We start from the raw sequence: 26,171 nt of genomic DNA on the forward strand, positions 1-26,171 counted from the left end.
CTTCCTGAAAAGAAACATCAGGTTCTTTGTAGCTGGGAATTTAGAGAAAATGGAGAAAAATCAGGATCTTTGGAGGAGGCTATAGATACATTTTTGGACTGATATATGCCAGAGACCCAGACTTTAAAAATGAATATACTGTTTTTAGGACACTGTCATGCACCATGCGTGTGGGGGGTGAAGGGTGCTTTTTCATTTTGGAATCTTAATTGAGGTCTAACTTCAGAAACCTGATGCTGACAAAAAAGAACTATGTCATCCTCAGTTATTATTTGGAAAACGTCATGCTATCTCTCTGGGATTTGATTTACAGCTTGAAGAAACACAATTCCTCAGGAACAGTGAGCTAGGGCAATTCATTTCTTCCCATGAAGCAGAGGTCTCCAACAAATATGTTTGATGCCATTCTTTCCAATCTACTTTTATCTCATTTTCAGTAACCAGAATAATTTGAGAGTGCTGAAAATAAACAACTCCACCATTCACTATTGTACTAGTCTCCTAATTTTTCTGGTATCTTGCCAACTAATAAACAGAGAAGGTATGCTTTTAAATTCTGTGATTTTTTTCATTACTTGATATTGACATACTGGCTATTGCTTTATGATTTAGCCTACTAACAATGATTGAGTTCACTCTTTCAACTCATACACACGACTTCTAATTTTAAGTTCTTTTAATAACCTCAAACACATGAAAAACAAATAAAATGAGCTGATAATTCCGCACAGTAAAATACACTTCACATATTTAGCTATCATGCTGTGGAATAACTCCACAATGTCAAGTAGCACACAATTAGTAAAACTGTAGGGGGAGGAAAAGGAGTGTTTTGATCCTGAAGAATTTTGATCCTAATCAGATTGAAATTTCAACGTTCTTGTAGTGCTTAATATCTTCAATCACACACACACACACACACACACACACACACACACACACAAATCAAACTGATGCCAATGTCAGGTTTTGCATTCTGTGACTGAAATAAAATGCTAAAATATACAAATGCATCTCGCTTTGTACAATAAACATTAACATCATTATAAAGTAAGATTGAGTCTAAAATTGTGTGATGGAATGTCTGATGTTTACCTAATTCTCAAACCAAAGCCAGCCCAGTAACAAAATGACAGAGCATGTAATAAGTCTTGGTTGTGTAAACATTGGAAGAAAAGGCAAAATGCCAGTGCAGTATCCTGCTCGTCCAAAGCCCTAGGCTATTACTGAAGGATGCCTCAACTGTACCTTCTTGGCGGGAGAAGGTCATGGTGACAGAGAATCGGCTCAGGAATAAGATAGAATTCTAAAACAAAGGGGTGGTTAAAAAATAAACTACATTAACTATTTAGCTTTTCTTCCTAGAGCTATTGGCACAATTCCTGTTTCTGTGCATGAAAGGCAGGTTTTAGCCATCTGATATTTCTGATAGCTTGATATCTGTCTTACACTCCGGTTTACAGATAAAACTTTAAAATAAAAGACTCAATAGTTTTTGAGAACTCAGAATGCTATTTTTATCACTTATATCTTTCTCCTAGCTTAGGCATCTGTAAATCCATAGATGAACTTGTCTCTAGAATAAGAAAAGTAGAGGGAAATCTCAGCTCCATCAGGAATTGACAACTTTCATCAGTTGAACCAAGAACTCCGGACCACTCACTCTCCCACCAAGTTAACATGAGTGGCCCGATAGTTCACACTAGCTTCCCACATAAAGAATCAGTAAGAATCGCATTATCCTTACCAACATGGTGGGTGAGTGAAATCCTACTGGGATTCTAAAACCAAGGGGGTTGTAGGCCCTCTTCTTTCACACTGTGACCAAAGACCCCTCTGATTTGTTTTCCTTACGCCACCTTACTGGAGTCATTGAACCCAATTTCACTGATTCTCCAGGCCAAATTGACCAAATCACCATTTCACAGTTTGAATTTTAAACTACTCATATAAGCGATTATTTGAGCATCTTTGCCTATCACACTCTCCACTTCTCCATTGCTCAGGAGGTATTGGCCTGAAGATGACCAGTCAGGTCTCCCTGGAGTCCCAGATCCCAGTTAGCTAGTGCAGCCATCTAGTACTCTCGCCCCGCCTTTAGCCCAAAATAGAAGGGCAAACCACAAATGCTAAACCGAACCGAGAAACATGTTTTGCATCTCTCTTTCATCCCTTTTAGTCCAGCCTTCTGTCTATAGATGTTGCTGAATTTGTCTTGAGACACCCCTGGGGTCCTTTCCAGGTCAAATCGGCAATGTTTCTAAAACCTGGAAAGAGTGGCAGAGAGAAACTTCCCTTTACAATGTCGTGCTCCACTAGCAAAACTCAGGGCTCTGCAGCCGTGGGACTTTAGAGAAAAGGAGCCAGAAAGTATAGAACTGGTAGCAGTTTTCCCTTCCTAGAACCTTAACCAGGATGAAGAAACTCTGTAAGAGTTATTTCACAAAGAAAGAAGGACTTCTGCCTTGTCTACAAGATCTCGTTGAATTACAAAAGGATGGGCTGCCCAATATATTTGGAGGATGTTAAAAAAGAAAAAAAAATACAGTAGCCTAAGCATTTATTTCTCAATTACAAAATTTTATCCTTCTTAACAAAAGTAATACACAGCTACCTGGCATAATGCAATGCATGCTGTTTTGCATCAATAACCCCTACGCTTCCCTCCTGAAGGCATCTCATCGCCAAATGCAAGCCGACTGCTTAATGCAGGACTAATTAGTATATCCCCTTCCAGTCTGCAGGCCCTCCATTGTAATTCCTTCCCAGCTCATTTTTTTCCACAACCGAGCATCAATCAAAGTAAGTGCCCTGCCTGCCTCGGAAACACAAGATGTCCTCCATGCATTTGTCATCTGCCACGCAAACAAAGGGGGAATTTAATTGTTGATTTGGGTATGCAGCCATTGCACACAGTAAAGGAAGCTGCAATGAAGGGAGAAAGGAAGGCACAAAGTTTGGTGGGTGGGCCGAGTGCAAATAGCACAGGGGACTTTTTTTTTTTCTATCTTTCGATCTTAGCCTTTTTCGGGGCTGGGCCTTCAGGGATTTAGCTGCAACCTGATCATTGGTTGGACTTTTTCCCAAAGCAAATGAGTTTTTCCTCTTCTTCCGTATGAATATGGAAATGCCCATGAAAAGAAATACATGTAATAGCTACCGTGTCAGACTTTTTTCAGAAGCCAAGTCAGCCCACGTCGTGTGCCTGTCCATTAACCAAAAAAGATGCTCACATGGAGAAGAAATAAAGTCAGGTTTTTATGTAGAAGTGAATTGCCAGTATTATTTTATGTCTTTTTGTTTTTTTTCTTTTTGAGGAAGTATGGATTTTGGCTTTTCCAGTCTAAAGGCAGGCAGAGAACAGAGATCAGCAAGGGCCTATCAGCTGAGTGTCCTTGGTCCCCTGCGTTTATAGAAATGCAGAATTTCAGGCCTACCCCCAGCTTACTGAATCCTCATCTGCAGTGAGCAAGATCCCCAGTGGACTCCCATTCAGGTTAACGTTTGAGAAGGATGGACTATACTAGCATTTAGAAGGCATTCTTGTCTCACATGAAGTAAATACAAATTGACTAACAATCTTAACGGCTTCATTTTCCTCTTCAGTTGGCTGAATCTTGTGAATAACAGTAAAATAGAAGTAGGGAATTGGCTACCGAGGGTATCTCGGTCAGTGCTCAAATGAAACAAGTATGTGATTACTTGATAAAGAGAAGGACTTCTTTACAAAGATGCCAGGTATTAGCCTTCTCCACTGATATTCAAGAGAGTATAAATGGAAGTAATCGTCAACATGTAAGCAAAAGGAGGTCTTCAGTTTTTTCCCCAGGTTAACATTTTTTCCCTGTGCTTGTTGCACATGTGAATACAAAAATTTCCCCTGTTCAAGTTCATCTAAAATCTCTGAGTACTTACTGTATAGCTTTGTGGTATTGCAGTAAGGTTTCAAAAATAACTAAGATGTGGTCTCTACCTTCAGGGAGCTTACATACTAGTAGGGACGATAGCATGAAAACAACCAATTTTGGAAAGGTGGCATAAAATGAGGACTATTGAGATGTATATTTTTTTATCTTATTTTAATGTTTGTTTATTTTTGAGAGAGAGAGAAAGAGGGAGAGACAGAGCATGAGTGGGGGAGGGGCAGAGAGAGGGGGAGACACAGAATCTGAAGCAGGCTCCAGGCACTGAGCTGTCAACACAGAGCCTGATGCATGGTTTGAACCCACGAACCGTGAGATCATGACAGCCCAAGTCGAAGTTGGACACTCAACCGACTGAACCACCCAGGCGCTCCTATTGAGACGCATAAACAAAACACTGAAACCCCAGAGATGGGGGGCAGGAAGGGAGGACGAGAGGTTCCAGAGGTAGCATATCTTCCCTGGAACTTCAAAGAAGATGGCAAGAAGCCAAGGTGGCAGATGGGCAGAGGTGTAGGGTCAGGGACATTCCAGAGCATAGAAAAGGACACAGAATGGGGTGCCTGGGTGGCTCAGTCAGTTAGGCAGCCAACTTCGGCTCAGGTCATGATCTCATGGTTCATGGGATCGAGCCCCGCATCGGGCTCTGTGGTGACAGCTTGGAGCCTGGAGCCTGCTTCGGCATCTGTGACTCCCCTTCTCTCTCTGTCCCCTTCCCAGCTCATACTCTGTCTCTGTCTCTCAAAAAATAAACGTGAAAGAAAGAAAGAAAGAAAGAAAGAAAGAAAGAAAGAAAGAAAGAAAGAAAGGAAGGAAGGAAGGAAGGAAGGAAGGAAGGAAGGAAGGAAGGAAGGAAGAGAAAAGGACACAGAATGATACCACACACGATCTTTCCTCTCTGCCCAGGAAGTAAGCCAGAACTTCAATTGGACTCATCTATTCTGATGAAATCCTAACATGGATCCTTGGGCTTTTCCTTATTACTATTTCAATTAGTAGCTGCTTTTATTACCATAAAAGAAAACACGTGATATTTGAGAGAAAACGACCCATTGCTCTTATAAAACACGTTCAGAAGAAAAAAAAAAAAACTTCTAAAACATCCATTTTAACCTAAATCAACCTAAATAAGATGAATTCCATTACTTCTTGTACTTTATACAAAATTAAGAACAAGATGCGATTGTAAGTTTTAATTATTTTAAATTTTTTAATGTTTATTTGTTTTTTTGAGGGGGGTGCGGGTACATAAGAGGTGGGGGGAGAGAGAGAGAGAGAGAGAGAGAGAGAGAGAGAGAGAGAGAGAATGTGAAACAGCCTCAAGGACTATGAGATCATAACCTGAGCCAAAGTTGGATGCTTAACCAACTGAGCCACCCAAGCACCACCCAGGTGCCCCCTCCCCCCCCCACCCCCCGTTATATGTGTTATAACTACTTTCCTTAAAACGTTGATTTAATCATACCTTGACTATCTCAGAAAACCTCAAACTTTTCCTTGTTTAACACAAATGAGTGACATAAGGATTTAATTTGTTTAAGTGTTTAGCATACAATGGTTTTTACATTGGGGCACCTGGGTGGCTCACTCGGTTGAGCGCCAGACTTCAGCTCAGGTCATGATCTCACAGTTTGTGGGTTTGAGCCCCACGTCGGGCTCTGTGCTGACAGCTCAGAGCCTGGAGCCTGTTTCAGATTCTGTGTCTCCCTCTCTCTCTGCCCCTCCCCTGCTTGCGCTCTGTCTCTCTCTTTCTCTCAAAAATAAACATTACAGTGGTTTTTACATTAATTTAGTGTTAACTAAGGATCGGGTCATTTGAACCTCTTTATGAACTCCACATCCCCTCTGGCTTCCTAGAATTTTTGGTGGGGCACATCTACTAGAATGTATCCGGTTACAAGTAACAGAAAACCCAGGCAAAAATGAGTTCAGCTTTCTCTGTAATCGTCTCAAGTTTCTCTTCATGACCCAAAGACAGCTGTGGCACTGCCCATCACCAGTTCCCCACAAGACAATGTCCAAAGACAATGTCCAAAGTCAGGAAAGGGTCAGTCACTATTTTGTGTTCATTCTTGAAAGAAAATACTCTTAGAGGCCCTCCAGGAGAGACGAGCCCCCTTATGTCTCATTGCCCAGCATTTCATCAAATGCCCATGCCAGAGTCACCCACCAGATGGAATTGCCATGACTGGTTTAAACAATCAAAGTTCGTCCCCACTGGGACTTGGGAGAGAAGTGATAGAAAAGCTGTTGAATACGCAACATGATGACTGCTGCAGGAGCTATAGGAAAGTTGTCGGGAGTAAATCTTAAGAGTCCAAAAGGAGCACATTGCTTTCCTTTCTCCCTCTTTCTCTTCTCATTTTACCTATATGAGAAGATGAATGTTAGCTGATCCCATTGAAATCATTGTTTCATAATCTATGTAAATCAAACCATCATGCTGTGTGTTTAAACTCACACAGGGATGTACGTCCATTATTTCTAAATAACACTGGGAAAAAAAAAAAAAGAACAGCTGTCCAGTGGACAATCCACGATGCCTGCTACAGGGGAGCATCTGTAACGTTTTCACAACCAAGTATCTCGGTTTCTGAAAATCTACACCATAGGTGAACAAATGAAACTTGTCTGGGCTCCTTTAAATACTCCTGTTCTTACCAAACATTGGTTTCTGTGTACCTATGCCTCACTACTCATCTGTCTCTCGTTCAAGATGTTTAGTGCGCTTCGTAAAACAACCCCATCCAGAAACACAGGGTCCATAAGAGACATAAAATAAATCTAAGATCCAACCTCATCCTTTTACCTTTTTTTTAGTTCTGCCTACATTCCAGCTTAACCTTGCCAATACTTCATTTTTAAAGGGAGGTAAAAGATTCACCCAGGCCAGGTCAGACCCCCGTACCACTTGCCCTAAGAGTGACCACGGTTTTAAGTTTCTTAGTGAAAATGCCAAGTATCTGTCTCCCATAGAAAGGCACATTGAGGTAAGTCCTTTTTTCAGAATAAAGAAAACTTTCCCATTAATTCCCAACAAGAGAGAGACCTCCCTGTGGGTCTCACTGTCCAGCGTTTCACCGTATTCCAAACCTAAACCAATCACTGGTAAGGAAATGGAATTCCCGTGACTGAGGCTAAAAGGGGGACGGGGCCACCACCTAATTTTGCTTACTTTGAGATCCCCCAGTGCCTCGCACAGAGTAGGCACTCAAAGGAGTATTGAGTGAATAAATCCACCATTTCCTTCATTTCCTGGCCGTAAATTTTTCTTATTTCCATGTTCAAGAGTTCACGGTTTCCCTTTATATAGCAAATCCCCACCAAAAAAAAATTTTAAGTATAAGGGCTAAGAAATACCGTCCCTGACTATTTTAGGTCAAGAAGGGCAGGAATGAGTGGTACAGAAACTCTGGCTGAACTGAAAGCAAGCTTGAAAAAAAATCTGAGATCTCAAATGTCACTCATGCCAACCATCACTTTGATTTTTCCTGTCCTAGAACATGATACCATCAGTGTTTAAAAGGCTTGGTCTCCAAGTCAGTACGTTATCATGAAGAAAAGGAGAATTTATTTTTTAAACTTAACAAATTGACAAGTCCTAAATCAATGAAAAGTTTTCTCTGCATGATTCAATATTAACAGTTAATAAAAATCTATCAATTGGCAGTGGTATAGGAAAAAACCTCTTCTGAGGTTATAAATCACACAGATAGCAACTCAAGCAGGGCCTGTCATTAGTGTATTAGGGGGAAAATCCATAGATGATGCATCGTCATTCACGGAACATCCACAGGTCTTCTGTCCTCAAGCTCGTAACTCACGTTAAGTACCAAATATCATTAAACTTTACCAAATATTGCTCAGCACAGAGATTCACAAAAACACACACACACACACACACACACACACACACACACACACACACACACATTGAAAACCAATTTGTGGATGTCTGCTATTTAAGACATCTAACTCACTAATTGCAAAATCTATAGGAAAGTCTGCACAGCATCAAAGCCTTGGTTGATCCTATGAGCAGTTCCAAATGAAAAACGGTCTGTGTTGCAAGTAAATAAAGCGCTTCATGCACAGTTTCTGCCTCTAATGCTGTTTCTCCTGTGGGTTTTGAAAATGACCTTCCTGTAAGCATCAAGGACTGTAACTTTTAGATAAAGAAACTTGTTCCTGTTTTAAGTCTATGTCAGGTTCATTCCCCTATAGCCCACAGTTTTCAAAAGCAGAGGAAAAGTAATCCAGAATTAAAAAAAAAAAAAAAAAAAAAAAAAGTCCTGTTTCCAGAATGAAGTTCCCTGTCAGCCTGCCTTGGGCCTTAGGTGGAGAAGCAGAGATTAAAGAGTCAGTATTCTTTTTCATGTTTCATCTGCCAGTTTTGTGAATGTAGAAAGAAAACCAGTGGCTACAGCTAAGCACCCAACTGTGGGTGTTAAGTCGAAAGTGTGATTCTATTGCACACACCCCCTTACTTGCACACCCTCCACATTAGTGAATTCAGAAATAACACTGGAGTTCCTGAGAGAAGGCACCCCTTCTCCATTCTCTGCAGCCACTGATGAAGGTACCTCCAGGAGGGGTGAATGGCGCCGCAGATGCGTCCTCATATCGCCATGACGATAATGAAGCTCTTTGTTCAGCTGTGTGAATGTGAAGTGTGCAATCTCCGATGATCTCACCATTTCCTATTTATTCTATACTTACCTGAATACGCCAAGTATTGCAGCTTTTTAATGCATATGCAAACCCCTAAAATGTCCTTTTGTGAGACACTTCGCTAAAAGACCGCTTTTGATATGTGTTCGTCTCCTCTTCAAACCGAATTAGACTGCTTCCTTCTTTTGAAGACACAAGTAACTCACTATTTAGAATCTTTGGCTTTGATTTGGTAGAACAGCCCAACAGGAAGGGACCATGTTCTCTTTTTTTCTCCATATTTCTGAAGGCAAACTTGTACTGATTTGTTTTGATTTACTAACAGAATTATGTTCCCTGCCACAGACACAGGCTTCCTTTATGTCCTTTCAATCATCGGTCTATTTCTGTGGACAAAGTTTTCCCAAGGAAAACTGAAATCCCTCTGTTTGGTGACTGTGTGCTGAGCCATGGATGTGCGCTTCAGCAAGAGTCCGTCAGGTTTAGCGGGGAGAGGAGTTTTCCTCCACGAGCGCAACATTTCTTGCACGCCTGCCACGAAGCTCAAACCAAGAGACCAGGTGACATTTTTGAACAATATTCAATAAAACTGAGCATCCAGCCTTTAGGGGAGGGGAAGGGGGAAGCGTGTGTTTGACACAACAGGTCACATGTCCTAAAATGGAAGTTCTCTACAGTTTTCTTTTGATTAAACTGTATTTGCCACTCCCTTCACCGTTAGGGGTGGGTGATATTTGGACACTAATAGCCGAAAATTGCCAACCAAGCAGGATTGCAGCAGTTCAACCAGGAGGAGCTAAGTCTCTTTTGTTACAGTCTTGTCACAAATGTGGGGCTCACCTCTGTCCTCTGAAGAGCACAGTCTATAACTCACAGGCACCTTTGGCCTGGAAGGTGGGGCGGTGCGGATGACCGCTTCTTGGTTCTCCTCAGAGCAACAGCTACTGAGAGTGATTGGTTCTGCCCTAGACTTCAGAGTAAAAGAAACAAGTTCTCGCGTGGTAGCAGAGGCGCTCCAAATTACGCCCGGGAACATTCGAGATTGCAAGCGAACCTGGGAAAAACTGCACCCATCCTCCCCGCATATTCATGATTGCCCTGTAAGAGCTCAGAAAAGGCCATTGAGATGTTGTGAGATCCTTAAAGAAAGACCGGTTCCTCTGGTACAACTTTAAAGACATAATTCTAGAGATGTTGTAAGTGAATCACATCTAGAGATGTGATCGGTGAATCCAGTGAGCGACACACAGGCTGCTCTAGCAAAAGTTTTGGATATCAAAAAGCAAACTTTGGGATAAATCAAAGGGCAGATGCCAGGTTATGTGTTAAAAGTACTCAGACCATATCATGGTATAAAATGGAAACTATGATCCACATAAATAAATTTTCTTTCTCTCTGTGCTTCTTCTCTTTATAGTTTGAGCACAGTGTTATGAATTTACTCCTCAGGTCTTTGGTCTGTTGAGTGTGTATCTCTTTTCAAGGGACAATTAGCTATTTTTTTAAGGACTTATCTATACTATATCTATACTATATATATATATATAGATATATATATATCTATACTATATCAAGTAACTTACATCATGCGCTCTTTGGATTTTCCCCCCAAAAGGGATTTCAGGAAATAACCTGACACAAACATTCTCTCATTTTTCTCAGTTACCTAAAGCTAAAAGTCACAAATAAAAACAGCCCTCGGATTAAAGAGAAGTGAAAAAGTTTTTGTGTTTTTCAAGTTGTCTAATTTATTACCAACTAAAAATCTCTTTCAAACTGGCACCAAGGTGGCTTTTCTTCTTGAGCTGATTAGGACCACATGAGCTCAGAAAAAGCTGTCAGATCCTGCCTCTGGCGCAGCTGGAATGATCCAACTGATTTGCCAGTAAGATTTTTTTTTTTTTTAAAGCAAGAAGCTTCATCCCAAAGTCATAAATTTATATTCTGGAGCCCCAAGCAAAAATTACTCCTTGTTCATTTTAAAGGAGGCAAAATTCCATCGATATTTCTTTTTATGGGACCTCCTGGACAACAAAAACAACTGGGGCAATATTTTGGTCAACATTTCCTGCTATAGTGGAAGCTAACTCAGTGCCCTATCGCTCACTATCTAGCTTCCCACTGACACACAGAGGTCTCATTCAGAAAACACTCATCTTCAGCAAACAGTCGTAATCTGTGTCCAGGCCAGAATGGACCTTTACCTCTCAGGACTGGTTTTGTCAGGCTGGCCCAGAGCAAGTGAACGGATTAGGTCAAACTTTTTTTCTTCAGTCGACCACGAGGGGCTCCTGGACCTGCTTTGGGGTGTTCACCACAGCAAATGAAGGCACTCGCATAGCTGCCTGACTTCCCAAGGAGCCTGAGGGGGCGCCCACCCTTCCCCGTCAGTCCGTCCACAACCACTTCCGCACATGAAGACCTACCAAGCCTGCCTCTCTGAGTTCGATCTCCTCTCTTTGCTGGACAGCCCTTGGCCTGGGGGATGAAGAAGGCTGCATTAATGGATTCATAGGCCCTAGTATATTTGTGTTTATTCTCAGGAAACAGATGCACTTTAATCAGACCCGGCGTCCTATTGCCTTCACTCCAAAAGACGACACCCTCTCATCAGTCTTTCAGCCCCCTTCACAGCACGTACGTGGAGCCCACCAAGGAGGCAGATGTTTTGCTGGCTGTGCATTTCAGAACTGAGATTTCATTTCTTTGTTTGTTTTTAAGTAAGAGAAGCTATTATAAGGAATGGGGGTGGGGGTAATCTTTATGTGGATCCTGCCAATTCTCATTTAACTTTACAATTCCTTTCTCACGCTGCCCCCCTTTCTGTGCACTGTAGTCTGGTTCTGGGGATAATTTTTTTAATTTTGCCTATGTAGGGTCACATTCCAGACTGCAATCCCCAGACGGGCTGGGCTTCTCCGGCCTAGCACCTCAGTGTTTTCTCCATGGGATTCTAAAAAGGGGCTCCTTAGTCTCTTTCCCTCGTCAACAATCCTAGAACCCTTTGAAATTCTTCCTTTCTCCAGATACACAGCAGATAGAATTATGCACCAACCGCTGACTGGGGTGCTAGAAGTTTTTCTCCGTGAAAATAGTGGGCAGAATTTCATAACCCGTCATTCCTCTATTAATAGTTAACCAGGTTGAGAGGATTTGAATAAAAGCACATCTTGTTGCATGCAACAATGGTTTGACAGAAGAGCTGTATGGCAGAGTTAGTATTTCACTGCTTTCAGCTTCACCACGCAGTTTTGTAGCCTGGGAAGCCATGCATGCAGAATGGCAGAACTTACAATTGCCGACACAAGAAGAGTACAATGCTACCTGTGGAGCCCCGCCACCAAGAGAAGGTGTGACAGTTCCGGGCCTTAAAAATACCCTCAACTGTTGAATAGTTTCAGAATAGTGCTTGCCACTTTTTGAAACACACATCAAAGCAAATCTTTTTTCAAGCACCTGTTAAGACGTAATTATTAAATTTTACAACCACCCATTCAATGCACTGTGAGAAAAGGGGAGACTGGGAGAAAAACATCGAAGTGTACATGTTTATGGATAGAATACGGGGAGGTTGATATTTGATCACTTTTGGAGCCAGGAGGAATGGCTTAGACACGACGGATGAGCTTCAGCAGCCTTAAAACACAGCTCTTTTCCAAAGTGACTTCCCTTTACCCATCCAACCCCCCCCCCAAAAAAAATCAAAATGTACTTCATGAAACTATTGTATATGAAGCACTTATTAGCCGTAATTAAATGGACAATATGAATTTACTACGTCTTTAGGACTCTGGCTTGTTCTGGTTTAGAGCAAGATGATTAATGCAAATACATATTACTTGAGATAACCATTTAGCAGCTAATTTAGCCAAATTTATTACAGCAGTTAGAGGTTTTTCATTTTAGCAGACGGAGACAAGGACATGCCAAAAAGTGGGCAACGTGGACGAGTGCACACTGCCCTCTAGTGGCCAACCAGCTGGCGCGCTTTTTCGGGGGTGTGGAGTTGCTGAGATTCCTAGCCAAGTAATAACAGCAGGTTTTGCACGTTTCCGGCATCCTTTTAAACCATTCCTTTCCATAGCACTTTATTTCTGGGGATGATTTACTGCACTTTCCCCTTTTACTAGCTCAGGAGTACCCAGATACAAATCAAATCAATTTCAACTTGGCAAGATTTTGGTTAAAGTATCATTTTTAACATCTGCATTTTAAAGCTCTCCTTCAGTGGGTATTTAATGGCACCGTTTCACATTACTGATTGTTTTTACTTGTTCCTTCATTTGGGGCCATATTTCAGAGCCTGTGTGGAGCTGTCACTCTGTTTGGCTCTAGCCAAGTCAATTCTGTGCCTCCCTCAGGCTAGTGCTTCTCTCTGACTTGGTCGGGGAATTTATTTTGTCCCAACATTCAGGAAAGTCTCACCAGAATTTCCCCTGACTGACCAATGTAAATTTTGTTCATACATGGACTATAAATTCTGCTAGACAAGATCAAAAGGAACAGATGTGTGAGGACACTGGTTGATATTGCTTGCACTGAGGTGAAATGATCAAAGACAGGGGTGAAGCATCTTCGGAACCATTCAAATATCTGGAATCTCAAAGAGATCTACCTCGCAGCTATGAATAAATCACATACAAATTTTCCTTTGTTAGTGTCTGACGTCAAACCCATTGACAATATCCACACCACATTAGGTATTCTGTGAGCCAACAAGATTTGTAGTCCCTTTATTCTTTCCTTCACACCATGGCTGCCCAAAATGGAATAAAGTCTTGCTACAAATGCTAGTAACCCTCGCTCCACTGAATTGTTGATTTTATTTGTCCTACTAATGGCATTATACATTAAGCATACAGAAGGGCACCCCTGGATTAGTGCGGGACCTTCCCTTTCTAAGCTGGCGGTTTTACCGGGATGATTATCATTTGGTCCCAGTCCTAATACACAATACCTTCCATTTGTTTTGTTTTCTTCCCCCAGTGCTGAATAAGGGCCAGTGTGTGACGAAGTACTATCGTTGGATGCAGAAGAATGGAGGATATATTTGGATACAGTCTAGTGCCACCATAGCTATTAATGCCAAGAACGCAAATGAGAAGAATATCATCTGGGTGAATTATCTTCTTAGGTATATTTTCTAATTCTTTTTCATTTCTGTGTCAGTTATAAAATATGCAGCCCATGGTTAATAGCTGACATGTTTTATTATCTTTTGGCAGTATCTGGTGTGGAATTATGTGGAAATTCTGCTTTTTCTTTCCACAAGATTCAAAGACATATGCAAAGATCAGAGCTATGTTGGAGGGGACTTCCAGGGCAGAGTCACAAAATTGTCAGTAATTCTTGGTCTGTCAACATTTGGGCAGCTCTACAGACATTGCTTTGGTTTCCCCACAAATGTTCAGGCTAGAAGAAGAAACAAATGCAGACTTTTGCCTACAGATGAAGCATTCAAGAAAGCACCACCTTCTCCCCACCACATGAACCTACATTCATGCATTCCCATCCTTGAGAAGATTAAGCAAAAGGGCATGGGGAAGAAGTGACAGGGTTCACTATTTGCCTCCTATATTCCATCCCTTTGAAGCCTTACACAGATTACATAGCATCTGATTCCCTGGGGCATTCAAGTTTTGGTAAGCGAAGTGAGCTGCTTTGCCAGAATCAAGGCACTGTCAGTATATAAACAAAGGTGCTCTCCTTTTGCCTTATGCTGTGTGATCCCACCCTTCACTGCTATTTTAATGTGCCCTCGCGTTTACATCCATGAATGAAGCCAGGCTCAACAGCTTCCTAAATTCTAGTCTACAACCCCATTTCTCCCTCCTTCCTCATCTACTTTTGCCTTTGGAGTCAAACTAGCAAAAAGAAAACGGAGGGCAACGGCCCCGGGGGGTCTGCTTTGGGCAGCAAGAATTCTGGGAGGTTCTCCACCAATCCTGGCCTGAGGTTATTAGAACGCTAGGCCTGGCTCCCTCCCACTACTGTCTTTCCAGTTTGGAGCTTCTCTTGGCTTTAAAGCCACCAAGCAGGACCCACACGCGGTCCGAGTAGGAAAGCCTCTGATCGGTCTTATGAATGGAAGTTGGTGCCCTTTGGCTGATAATCTCGACAGGGAGTACCTGAATCCCATTTTTCTTTGAGACAGCCAAATGGAGCCGAGATGCTGGCAACCGTGGCTCGTCAGCACGCTGACCCTTCAGAGCGTGTTCACGTACGAGGGCAATGACTTGAAGGCATGAATGTGCTTGCTACCAATAGCATATCAATCAGACACTAATGATTATAGCTCTAGAGAGGGCCTTAATGTGCGCCACTTAAAAGAGTCTTCATTTATCTACTTTCTCTTTCCTTTTTTGACCTCTTCTACTCTACATTAATTCTCTCTAAAGGCCCAAGTATGTGTATTTCATGTGGCTTTCTCTGAGGCCTGATTTTCATGCACGCTTTCCCCTGTGTTTGTGATATGCTCAAGATGGGTTTTACAAAGAGGTTTACAGAACAGTGGCTATGTGTAATGCAGAAGGTTATAAAAAACAAAAACAAAAACAAAAACCTCACATGCCAAAGAGAAAATAGAATAAGGTATTGTGGCATTAACATTCTTTTGCTAGTCAGAAATGGTGTTGTGCCAAGGAGACCCATTATTATTAAAAATCGGACAGTAGTAACAGGGGCACCACAGACTACAAGGTACCTGTCCCCCATGCTGATGTAACATAGGTTACTAAAGTAATCTACATGCTTGTCACTCTGGTTCAGGGAGATATCTTTCCATCTGGATCTTTCTTACTGCCTCATCCATCTCATGACTACTCTGCCCCCAAATGGAGGGAATGAGAAGGGTTAAGGAGGCGTCAGTCCGTGCAGTTGTGGATCCACACCACTGATCTGGCCTGGGATCAAATGATACAAGCACCTAAGTGTTTGGTGATTCTAGTCCGTCTAGTTCCATAGGGAGAGGAAGGAAGCAGTTTGGGTACCCAAGACCAGTTTTCAGGCTCAAGAGCCTCAATCTCAGACATGGTAGACAGCTCCCGGCTGACCTCAAGACTCACCCTGAGTTCAATAATGAAAGGCTGCAAGTTGAGGGACAAGTGACTTGGGAAGCCCCAAGGCATCTGGACCAAAGGAGATCAATACGGATGGGCTTTAGCAGAGAAAACTCCCACCATGTCTGCCATTCATTGGTATCACTTCTAGAGACTAAAGATCTAGAAGAAAAGCACTTGGCCTTGGCAAAATAGCGACCGTTGCATATGAGCAAAAGAGCAGCTCACTGAAGTATGTTTTTCTTTCCCACATTCCTGTTCTTTGTTCTTCCCTGAGCAGTATTTTCAGGCCACCTCTTCCTTCTCAGAATCCCTCACTTCTGGGTCCATCCGGAAGGACAACACGGTCCTTCCTGTTCTGAAATGACTGCTCTGCCAGTCTTGTTCCTACTCCCTCACATGTTGGTAGAATTACAGACTCCAGAGTGTTCAGAGACGGCCTGAGTGCCAAGGCCACCTTCCCACCATTAGCCTCATCTGATTATCTACAGAAAACTCTGCTACTGAAGCTAATTCACACTAAGGAGTAAATGCCTGATGATCCATCTTAGTGAATTAACCCTCCCAGCGATTGGCAGTGTTAGTGGTTACTGAAACAGTGACTCTTCAATACAGCAATCTCACTAGAGGTTGACAAATGAATCCTTAATCCTGTATTGTAAGTCTCTGGTTGGCTGGGCCATCATGGAGGGTAGAAGCAGCATTTTCCAGTTTGAGGCCAGAGGCTTTCCTTATGGCTTCAGATTACAGCAGCCCTCATTGCTCCCACACTGGGCTGGCCTTGAAGTGGCATTTCTAGAAGATAATGAACTCAAACTGGCCGAACACACTCTCTTTTCCAGAAGAGGCTTGTTTCTGAATTAAAAATAGAACAAGAATTAAGCACATTTGTGCAAATGGGGGTAGAGCCATTCTGTTAGGGCCTCTTTCACACTAGGACTCTCCCCGCTGCAATCAGAGTTCCAGCTTAACAAGCCACAGGTGAACACCACATGAGCAGTTGAAAATGTGATTGTAATGGGTGTGTTGACAGTTCAGTAGCCATAATCCATGCATCCCAAGGTGCACCTGTGCATCTGTCAGATCATTAGGCGCCGAGGGCTCTACGCACACCCCCCCCCCACCTCCCCCATCAGTTGCTTTAGAGCCATCTCAACAGCTGAGAAGCTCCATCAAGGAACCAAGACAAGGGAACTGAGGCAACGAACTCATTAGGAGCCCAAGAGAAGATCGGGCACACCAGGAGGTATAGGAAGGAATAGTTGAGAGTACTTCTCAGCCTCCCTTCCCCGCCGCACACCCCCCACCTCCCCCCCCCCACCCCCCGCCCGGGTGTTAGATGGGAGGGATGTCAAGCGGCACACTTCCCTGGCTCCCAGTGCTACCTGATTATTTAAAAGCTTTTTAGTGGCTTTCCTGTAGAATTTGGGTATTCAGTCATTGTAGCAGGGTGCGGCTGTACCCCGGCACATGAAATCCAAGCTCCTGTCAAAGTCCCATAACGAGCAGAGAAATGATTTCACGTGCAGTCTTTTAAACTCTCTAAACTCCAAAAGTTTGGGGCAAGGAAGTGGGGAGAAGATGGTCAAAAGCAAACCATGAGGAATGGGTGTCTGCCCTCCTGACGAATGCCTCCCTCCCCCACAGTAACCCCGAGTACAAGGACACACCCATGGATATCGCACAGCTCCCCCATCTGCCAGAGAAAACTTCAGAATCTTCGGAGACATCTGACTCTGAATCAGACTCTAAAGATACCTCAGGTATTACAGGTATTACTACTTCTCCATGTTCTGCAGTGACTGCTTGCCTATCCAAACATGAGGGGTGGGCAATGGCCAGACGGCCACCATCAGAGCAGAGCAACTGTTAAATTTCATAGAGAGACATACGTCACATCAAGTTGATAGACTCTCTGTACACATAGGTATGTATATCAGTATACCACCACATACATATGTGCACACATGGATGTATACATATATGCATGTGGTATATATACACGCATATATATTGTATATATAAGCATATGTATGTGAAGGTATATATTTATACACATCAATTCACGCATCCCAATATGCCTGTATGCACAAAAACATACAGAGAGAGACTGATTGAGCAATCACTCAATGTCAGCCCTCCACTGGCCACACAGAAGGAGTCGTGTCCTAACCCCACAGTAAGCTTTGGCCTCTTTACCTGAAGCAGAGGCAGCATGATCTCTGCTACCTATAAGACCGACCTCCTGCAGCTTCGAGCCCGAAATATTCACATGCTTCCCAAGCTGGGATTGAGCCTCCAAACCAGGATAGTTAATGACATTGGTAAACGACTCTTTGGAAAGTACCCTGAGTAGCTCTTTGGAACACAAGAAAGTTAATTTAAAAATGTACCTTTCCTCCAACCCCCAACCCCCGCTCCACAGGCACACTTAGAGCCAAGGAGCACAGAACTTCACAGAATTTTACAGCTGCAAAGAAGCCTGAGCCTCTTCTAACCCGTCTTCCACGGAAATGAAGTAGTTACGTGATCCGCCCAAGTTCTAGTGCAGGCTGCATCCGAAAGCATCAGAGCACAGCTATAACATCAGCATTGTCCCTAAATCTTCTGAGTTGTGTTACTGGGAAAATCTATTCTCCCTATAATGTGCCAGATGGCTAGGGTTCCCCACCACCCCCGACCCCCCCCATCTTTAGGGCACCTGCTCTCCAGGCCTGTGAGCCCATATCCCTCTACTCCAGACAAAGCTTCAGAGAAGTGGAAGGAGGTGAAAAGCACAGAGGATCTTGACTGTTTCCCTATCCTAAACTGCATTCATTTGAAAGTTCTTTCCTAGGGCAGAAGTTCTGGAATAGACAGGCTCTGCTTTTTATTTACATAGTATTTAGCAGGGAAAAAAAAAAAAAACAGAAAACAAAAAACAAAAAAAAATTCCCTGCCCCGTGGAGCCTGTATTCTTGTTGGAGGAAGAGATCAAAGTAAATGAAAATAAGCACCATCTGATTGCCTGTATGGCTAAGTGCTATAGAGAAAAACCACTTTAGGAATAGGGAGTGTGGTCTTCAATAATGAACAAATATTCACCAACAGAAGGGGCCGACGTCTGTAGAGAGTCACCTTGCATACCATCATGTTTCTGTGTCAGTGACATCTTATTCCAGGTTATTTACCCTGACTCCCTGAATATTTTTGCAGGACTTCTCAAATGTTAATGTGCTAAACAATCACCGGGGGATCTCGTTCAAATACAGAATCTGATTCAGCAGGCCTGGGTGGAAAGCTGGGATTCTGCATTTGAAAGAAGCATCCAGGTGATGCAGTGCCGCTGGTCTATGAACCACACTCTGAGTAAAGGCCCAGCTAATCGAGGCCCTCCAGAGAGAGAAAGCCCAGGCTTTTAGGTAGCAAAGGTGGTGGAACAGCTCAGGTGGGCCAACACACCTCCCCAGCCCTGCCCCCCACCTCCAGCACGTGCGACGCGGACGCTGCCCTGCTAATGTGGTGTCTTTTGTCTCTCCTCCCCCGCCGCCGCCACCTCCGGCCACTGGCCCCACGCAGAGGACAACGAGAACTCCAAGTCCGACGAGAAGGGTAATCAGTCCGAGAACAGCGAAGACCCGGAACCCGACCGGAAGAAGTCGGGCAACGCCTGCGACAACGACATGAACTGCAACGACGACGGCCACAGCTCCAGCAACCCGGACAGCCGCGACAGCGACGACAGCTTCGAGCACTCGGACTTTGAGAACCCCAAGGCGGGCGAGGACGGCTTCGGCGCACTGGGCCCCATGCAGATCAAGGTGGAGCGCTACGTGGAGAGCGAGTCGGACCTGCGGCTGCAGAACTGCGAGTCGCTCACGTCGGACAGCGCCAAGGACTCGGACAGCGCGGGCGAGGCGGGCGCGCAGGCCTCCAGCAAGCACCAGAAGCGCAAGAAGAGGCGGAAACGGCAGAAGGGCGGCAGCGCCAGCCGCCGGCGCCTGTCCAGCGCGTCGAGCCCCGGCGGCCTGGACGCCGGCCTGGTGGAGCCCCCGCGGCTGCTGTCCTCCCCCAACAGTGCCTCGGTGCTCAAGATCAAGACGGAGATCTCGGAACCCATCAACTTCGACAACGACAGCAGCATCTGGAACTACCCGCCCAACCGGGAGATCTCCAGGAACGAGTCCCCCTACAGCATGACCAAGCCCCCCAGCTCGGAGCACTTCCCGTCCCCGCAGGGCGGCGGGGGCGGCGGGGGCCTGCACGTGGCCATCCCCGACTCGGTCCTCACCCCGCCTGGCGCCGACGGCGCCGCCGCCGCCGCCGCCCGCAAGACTCAGTTCGGCGCCTCGGCCACTGCGGCCTTGGCCCCCGTCGCCTCCGACCCGCTGTCGCCCCCCCTCTCGGCGTCCCCACGGGACAAGCACCCAGGGGGCGGCGGGGGCGGCGGCGGCGGCAGCGGGAGCGGCCCCAGCGCGTCCAACTCCTTGCTGTACACTGGGGACCTGGAGGCGCTGCAGAGGTTGCAGGCGGGCAACGTCGTGCTCCCGCTGGTGCACAGGGTGACGGGGACCCTGGCCGCCACGAGCACGGCCGCGCAGAGGGTCTACACCACCGGCACCATCCGCTACGCGCCCGCAGAGGTGACCCTGGCCATGCAGGGCAACCTGCTGCCCAACGCGCACGCTGTTAACTTCGTGGACGTTAACAGCCCCGGCTTCGGCCTCGACCCCAAGACGCCCATGGAGATGCTCTACCACCACGTGCACCGGCTCAACATGTCGGGACCGTTCGGCGGCGCCGTGAGCGCCGCCAGCCTGACGCAGATGCCCGCCGGCAACGTGTTCACCACGGCCGAGGGACTCTTCTCCACGCTGCCCTTCCCCGTCTACAGCAACGGCATCCACGCGGCACAGACTCTGGAGCGCAAGGAGGACTGAGGCGCCGCCCAGCGCGGGCCAGGGCTCCGCCCGGAGGCATCGTCGATCGGCGTTTTCGTTTAGACCTTTTAATTCTAGCACTTTGAATTCGAGCAGGTCAGCGTCCTCTCTCACCACCACGGCCCCCATTCCACCCCCTCTTTCTTTAACTTGACTTATTCTTTCCTGTAAAGATATGTTTATTTTTCGCCTTCCGAGAGTCAGATGACCAGTTGCCTGCCATTTTGTCTCCTTCTAAGATGTGTGTTGGGTTGTTTTGCTTTCCTTTTGCATCTTTATTAAGATGTCTTTAATGTTGTATATGCCTCTGCCATAGAATACTCAGTCTTGTGGTCAAGAGATTTCTCAAGTGACAACCATTGGGTTTTTCTTCCTAAAGATCTTGATATGATCAAGATTGAAAGAGACAAGCATAAACAATGTGCCCTGTTTGACTAAGTCAAATGAAATGGGGTGGTTTTTTGTTTTGGTTCCTAATTCCTTTAAAGATAGGGGGGATAGTATTTTAGAATTTTATGCAGAATTTAATTCTCTTTTTATGGTTAAGATTTTAAGATTTTCTTACTTGCACATAAAAATAATTTGGGTTCTTAAACTTAATTTCTGGCCTGTGACTAGAATGTTTTAAAAAAAAAAGTTGGACTAAATGTTAATTACTGAAACATTAACTTAATTTCTAAAACCATGGTGCTATCATTTATTAATCTGTAATGTCTTCATACAAAATGCAGCTCCTGGGCTGGGTTTTGGGGAAAAAAAAAATAATAATAATAACGTGTTCTGTCCTGGTCTGGAGTCCCGCTGCTGCAGTCTCCTTGGTTAGTTAAGACAAAGCCCTCATTAACGTTTGCTGCAGGACTTAAAATTTTTTACCTCCCAACTAACAAACATAGCCTCACATTAAATTTAATGGGTCAGTAAAGCCCTTTTTAAAGGGGCTTTTGGAAAACTCAATCAAACTGATTTGAGGAGCAGTTTGGGTACATACTGCCTTTTGTTGATCTGGGTTTTTGTTTTGCTTTGTTTTGTTTTTTTCCCTTTTCTCAGTCTAACTGAGTCTAATTTTTGCAACTTCAGTAACACTTCAGAGTAAAAGAAGGAAAGGATATTTAACATGTCTTTGATTTTTTTTTATCACTTCTTGCTAAAAAAAAAAAAAAGGTTGCATTTTAGGGGACTGATTTGATTTGATGAAATTTTTTTCCCCTTTGGTTCTCTTGTTTCTAGGTTGAAACCGGTAAGGTTTAAAACTAAAGAATGGGTTAATAAGCTTCAAACATAACTGCAACTGAAAACCGCACATTAAGTACTAAAAAGAAAAAAAAAAGAAAAAAAAGAAAAAAAGGAAAAAAAGAAAAGAAAAAGAAAAAAATATCCTATTTTGTCTTTGTTGCCAGAAATCAGTGTAGTGTCAAACACTCCAAATGACTGTCGAGTATAAATTCTTCTTCCACTCCATTTTTGGCAGCTGTTTGTTAAGGCATCTAATAACAGATGTGAGAACTGTAACGTGTGCAATGTGTACGTGTCCTTGGCTGTCAGTCCCATTGCAATTTCAATGTGTGTTTCTATATGCAGTATATACTAAGCTAACGTAGTTGTTTTGTCCTTTGTCTTCTCTGTGCTCTATCTCTAGTCCGGAGTGGTACAGTCCCATTCCTGCAGTCCTAGTGAATCAGTGATTCTTGGGGGTTAGTGATTTTTGTGTGGTGGCCTTCCTCTGTAATGTCACCCTATGCTGCTTCTACTGTCTGTGAATCTTCCGTTTCACTTTTTGAAATTCCTGCTGTTGCTTTGCTGGTGTATATTCTCCCAACCTTTCCTTTCTTTTCCTCCCTCTCTTGTCTCCCCCTGTTCCCTCCCCCATCTCTCCTTTCCCTGCCTTCTCCAAAATCCTTTTCATTCTCAGAGATAAAAAGACTCTTAACTAGCTCAAGGTTAATGGAGCCATTTTTTCCCACAATGGAGTTCTGGGTATGACTTTTTTCTTCTGGAGTGCAACACAAAGCACTGAAGAATAATGCTCAGATATATTAAATAAATTGATGCCATATAGCCTCAGTTGTTAACATTCCCAGAGTCCCTTGTGCTCTACCTATATAAGCAATGGGTGCTTTTCTTTGGTTTCCTTCCAGGTTGGCTGATGGAGCAATACATAAAGCAATTACCAGTGAGACAGAAAATTATTTCAAAGGTCAACCAACATTTTTTTAAAACAACAGGGGAGGGGATAACGGAATATAGACTTGTCATATATATTTGTTTATGTGTGCAATGCTAATAGAGTAATTCGGCTGTCCTTTGAATATCACTGTGTTGAGTGGTTTCCTCTAGGACCTTTGTGATTCCATGAGTTGGGCCCACATCACTGTGGAATAATAACTAAAAGAAGTGAAATGCCACAAATTTTAATGGGGACGTTACTTGAAGGATTTAAGTAGGTTTAGAAGGTGAAGAAAGCCAGTCATGATATTTAAAGATTAATTTTGGAAGCTCTACTCTAGCTATCGAACAATCAAAGGAATGCACCTATCAGCTACAAAGAACAGCTAGACAGCTGTTTTGTTTTTTTTTTTTTCCTTTTATAAATGTTTCTGTGTTGTGTCAAAATGATTTCTGGTGATTTAAACTAACAGATAATCACAGCTGCTGTCTAAATCCATAGTGTTTAAAATTACAAAATGAAAAAAAAACACTTCATTACCTGTGAAGACTGTGTCTGTGTTTTTAACTATTTCTTGTACAAATATATGAAAACTTTTATGAGGAGACTGGTGCCAAGTAGCTGAATAATGGGGAAAGGGATATTCTGTTCGTAAAAATCTTAGCAGTGTTACCAACTCTACAATATATATGAAAAGAAAAATTAAAACATTACAAAGCGACAGCTATGGTACATTTGTTTTGTGTGAAGCTAACCGGACCTAACTTCCTGAGTGCCTGGCTTATTTTGAAACATTTTTTTTCATTGACCATTGATAATGCTGCAAATCAGAAATGTACATACTTCATTTACAACAGGGTTCTTTTTATACTTTTGTAGATTCTCATACATGTCACATACATGGTTGTCTTTATGTAACTTAATTTTTTCATCCGCAGGTGCCATTTTCATAATAAACTTCTCTTGGATTTGTTACTATCTGGCATCATTTCTTTTACATGTAACCATCCTAACTAATGAATGCTGGTAGTATTTGTTTAAGCAGGTACCTTGGTCATTACTCTTGATTTTTAAAAAAAAATGATTAAAAAAAAAGATACATCCATATTTTTGCTAGTTTTGGAAAAAAAATGCATGGCTTGTGTAATGATGAGGCTGACAAGGCACAGATTAAGATGCTAATCCAAATACTACACCAAACTTGCAACCATCCTAAATTTTCAGCTACCCCAACTCATTGTCATACCAAGCATTATTATGCACATTATCAAAGCTGAACAACGGGCCTGCACATTAACCACTATGGCAAGTGTGCATTTTTTCTTGATTAATGCACAGTAAGTGATGACAGTTTCCATACATTAATCATTGAAAATGCACTCGATATTTTCATTTATTACGATCTATAATGTATAACCAACTGTTCCATTGTTTATATCTTCTCTTTATACTAAATCTGTATTTTCTTTCTCCAGACAAGCCGAGTTAAGTCACGATCGTGCTGTCCTATTGGTTAGGTCAGCGAGCAGCATGCAGCCTGTCACGTTTTAAGGCAGGTCAGCTGGCTAACAAAAAAAAAGAAAGAAAACTTCAACTTGCTCTCTCTCAAATAAGGATACAGATGGGTTGCATGTTAAATCCGTGCTCTACAGAAAATGATGAGAGATGATTGGCTTGAGCTGAAGCAAAAGGCGCTTTTGTCCCAAAGCCACCAACTACAGTAAATGTCACTCCCTAGTTTAAGTCTTCAGTGACATTTGCCAATTTGAGGATCCTTTTTATTAATGGAGGCTTGCTTCAGACTGGCAGATGTGGGAATGTGGTTATGGTGGTGGAGACCTAGATTTCTCTACTTGGCCTTTTATAGGTCCTTGAAATACGTAACACCTGGAAATAGGGAGAGGGTAATTGAGAACACTGAATTGGGTTCTCCCAACACTTTTCCAAAGTTTATCTTTCACTTTCGCTATGGAGAGTCAGCAAGACTGAGAAGTCAAAACACTGAGGAAGCTAGAAACTCAACCCTGAACAGAGCGTGAGCTGAAGTCACCTTACTGGAGGTATATGGTCTGGTAGGTGCTGATGAGGCCAGCTCCTACGGGTGGCCTCCAGAACTTTGTATAGGGGAGGGTCTGCCGAGGCAGAGGGCAAATGGATGAGTGTGGTACTAGGGCTGACCCTCTGTCAGCTGATGGTCGTGTTGGTTGGCCCTAACTCTATTGCTGGACACTGCTTCAGCCCCGTGGTCTGCAGGTGGTGGCAAGGAGAGTTGAAAAGCAGCAGCCAGACAGGGACGGATGAAGTGAAATCCTCACTGCATCTCAAGCTTCTGCAGTAGAAGTGGTAGAAGTCCAGGATTCTCCCCCAGGCTCAAGCCTCCCTTAGTACCAGCGAGTTCCCCATCCTTTATTTGTACCCATCAATGCTAAATTATGTCACTAATGAAATTAAAAAAAACACCTCTTGGCCAAAAAGAGAACAAGCAAGCTCTGGACTCAGACCCACTGACAGCCAGGAGCCCCGCCATGTCCCCAGCACCAGGCCAGCAGCCAAGCCAGGGCCCTGAGCCCCAGAGGCACAGGACCCCTCCCCAACCAGGCCAGCAGCAAGTCAGTGTGTCAAGGCCGCAGGTTGCAGGTCATGGACAGAACAGGGATCTGTAGCCAGCCCTCTGGACCTTTCCTCTTCTCCTTCCCAGCCAATACTGATATTGTTTATTTTGCAATAAGGAACAAGAAAAAGAAAAAGAACTTCAAATAAAGGCAGCAGGTGGGACAAGAGGGAAGACTTGCACCAGTTGAGCATAAAGAAATGGATTTTAGCCTTTGTGGACTGTAATTCTCCCCCATCTTTGCCTATTCCTAGACAAAGCCTGTTTACATTGAACATGCTTCCAACAATTTGAAGTCAACCTGGCCTCAGCATTGCATTGAAGGTAAGAGATAATGTATATTGTCAAGCCCAGAAGATAGTCTGTTCAGGCTAAAAGGCTTATTATCCAGGTTCAAAAAGTAGGAAGAATAGAGGACTTAGGAGAGCAACAAAAATACCTTTGCCAATAGTTCATATCATATAGCAACACAACACCAACCTCGTTCTTGGGCTTAATTCCCAAAGAATGACAACAACTAGCAGGCTTAAGAAACAACTCTGGTATGCTAAGGTAAGTGATCACCCTTAGATGCTCCTGCTTTCATATATCTCCTAGTAAATCATTATGAAGAAGAGGGGCTAACCTGGCAAACCACCCCCACCTCCCAGGAAGCACAAACCATGCCTCGTTCATCTTCATGTCCCCCCTTAGTGCCTAGCTCAGTGATTCACAAACAGCCTTTGTTCAGTAAAGGTCTTCAGAATACCGATAGATGGGAAGGAAGGAAGGAAGGAAGGAGGGAGGGAGGGAGGGAGGGAGGGAGGGAGGGAGGGAAGGAAGGAA

At 43.7% G+C, this 26,171-nt stretch overlaps 1 protein-coding gene and 1 long non-coding RNA gene across 13 annotated transcripts in view; one reads left to right on the forward strand and one right to left on the reverse strand.

Annotated features, from left to right (window-relative positions):
• Positions 1-23,710, forward strand: part of NPAS3 (neuronal PAS domain protein 3) — an 858,964-nt gene extending 835,254 nt beyond the window's left edge. For 6 of the 8 annotated variants that reach the window (XM_045059780.1, XM_045059781.1, XM_023255653.2 and 3 more), the window contains 3 exons: positions 13,581-13,728; positions 17,300-17,424; positions 19,211-23,710. In XM_045059780.1, the coding sequence (XP_044915715.1) occupies positions 13,581-13,728; positions 17,300-17,424; positions 19,211-20,571 (1,634 nt within the window). In that variant the 3' untranslated portion in view covers positions 20,572-23,710. The remainder of the gene's footprint in view (positions 1-13,580; positions 13,729-17,299; positions 17,425-19,210) is intronic. The other 2 variants (XM_045059782.1, XM_023255651.2) reach the window with 1 other exon arrangement.
• Positions 1-26,171, reverse strand: part of LOC123386043 — a 217,736-nt gene that overhangs the window by 123,758 nt on the left and 67,807 nt on the right. The gene's annotated exons all lie outside the window — the stretch shown is intronic.

Source organism: Felis catus, chromosome B3 (assembly GCF_018350175.1).
Source record: "Felis catus isolate Fca126 chromosome B3, F.catus_Fca126_mat1.0, whole genome shotgun sequence".
In the NCBI taxonomy this organism is placed as follows: Eukaryota; Metazoa; Chordata; class Mammalia; order Carnivora; family Felidae; genus Felis; species Felis catus.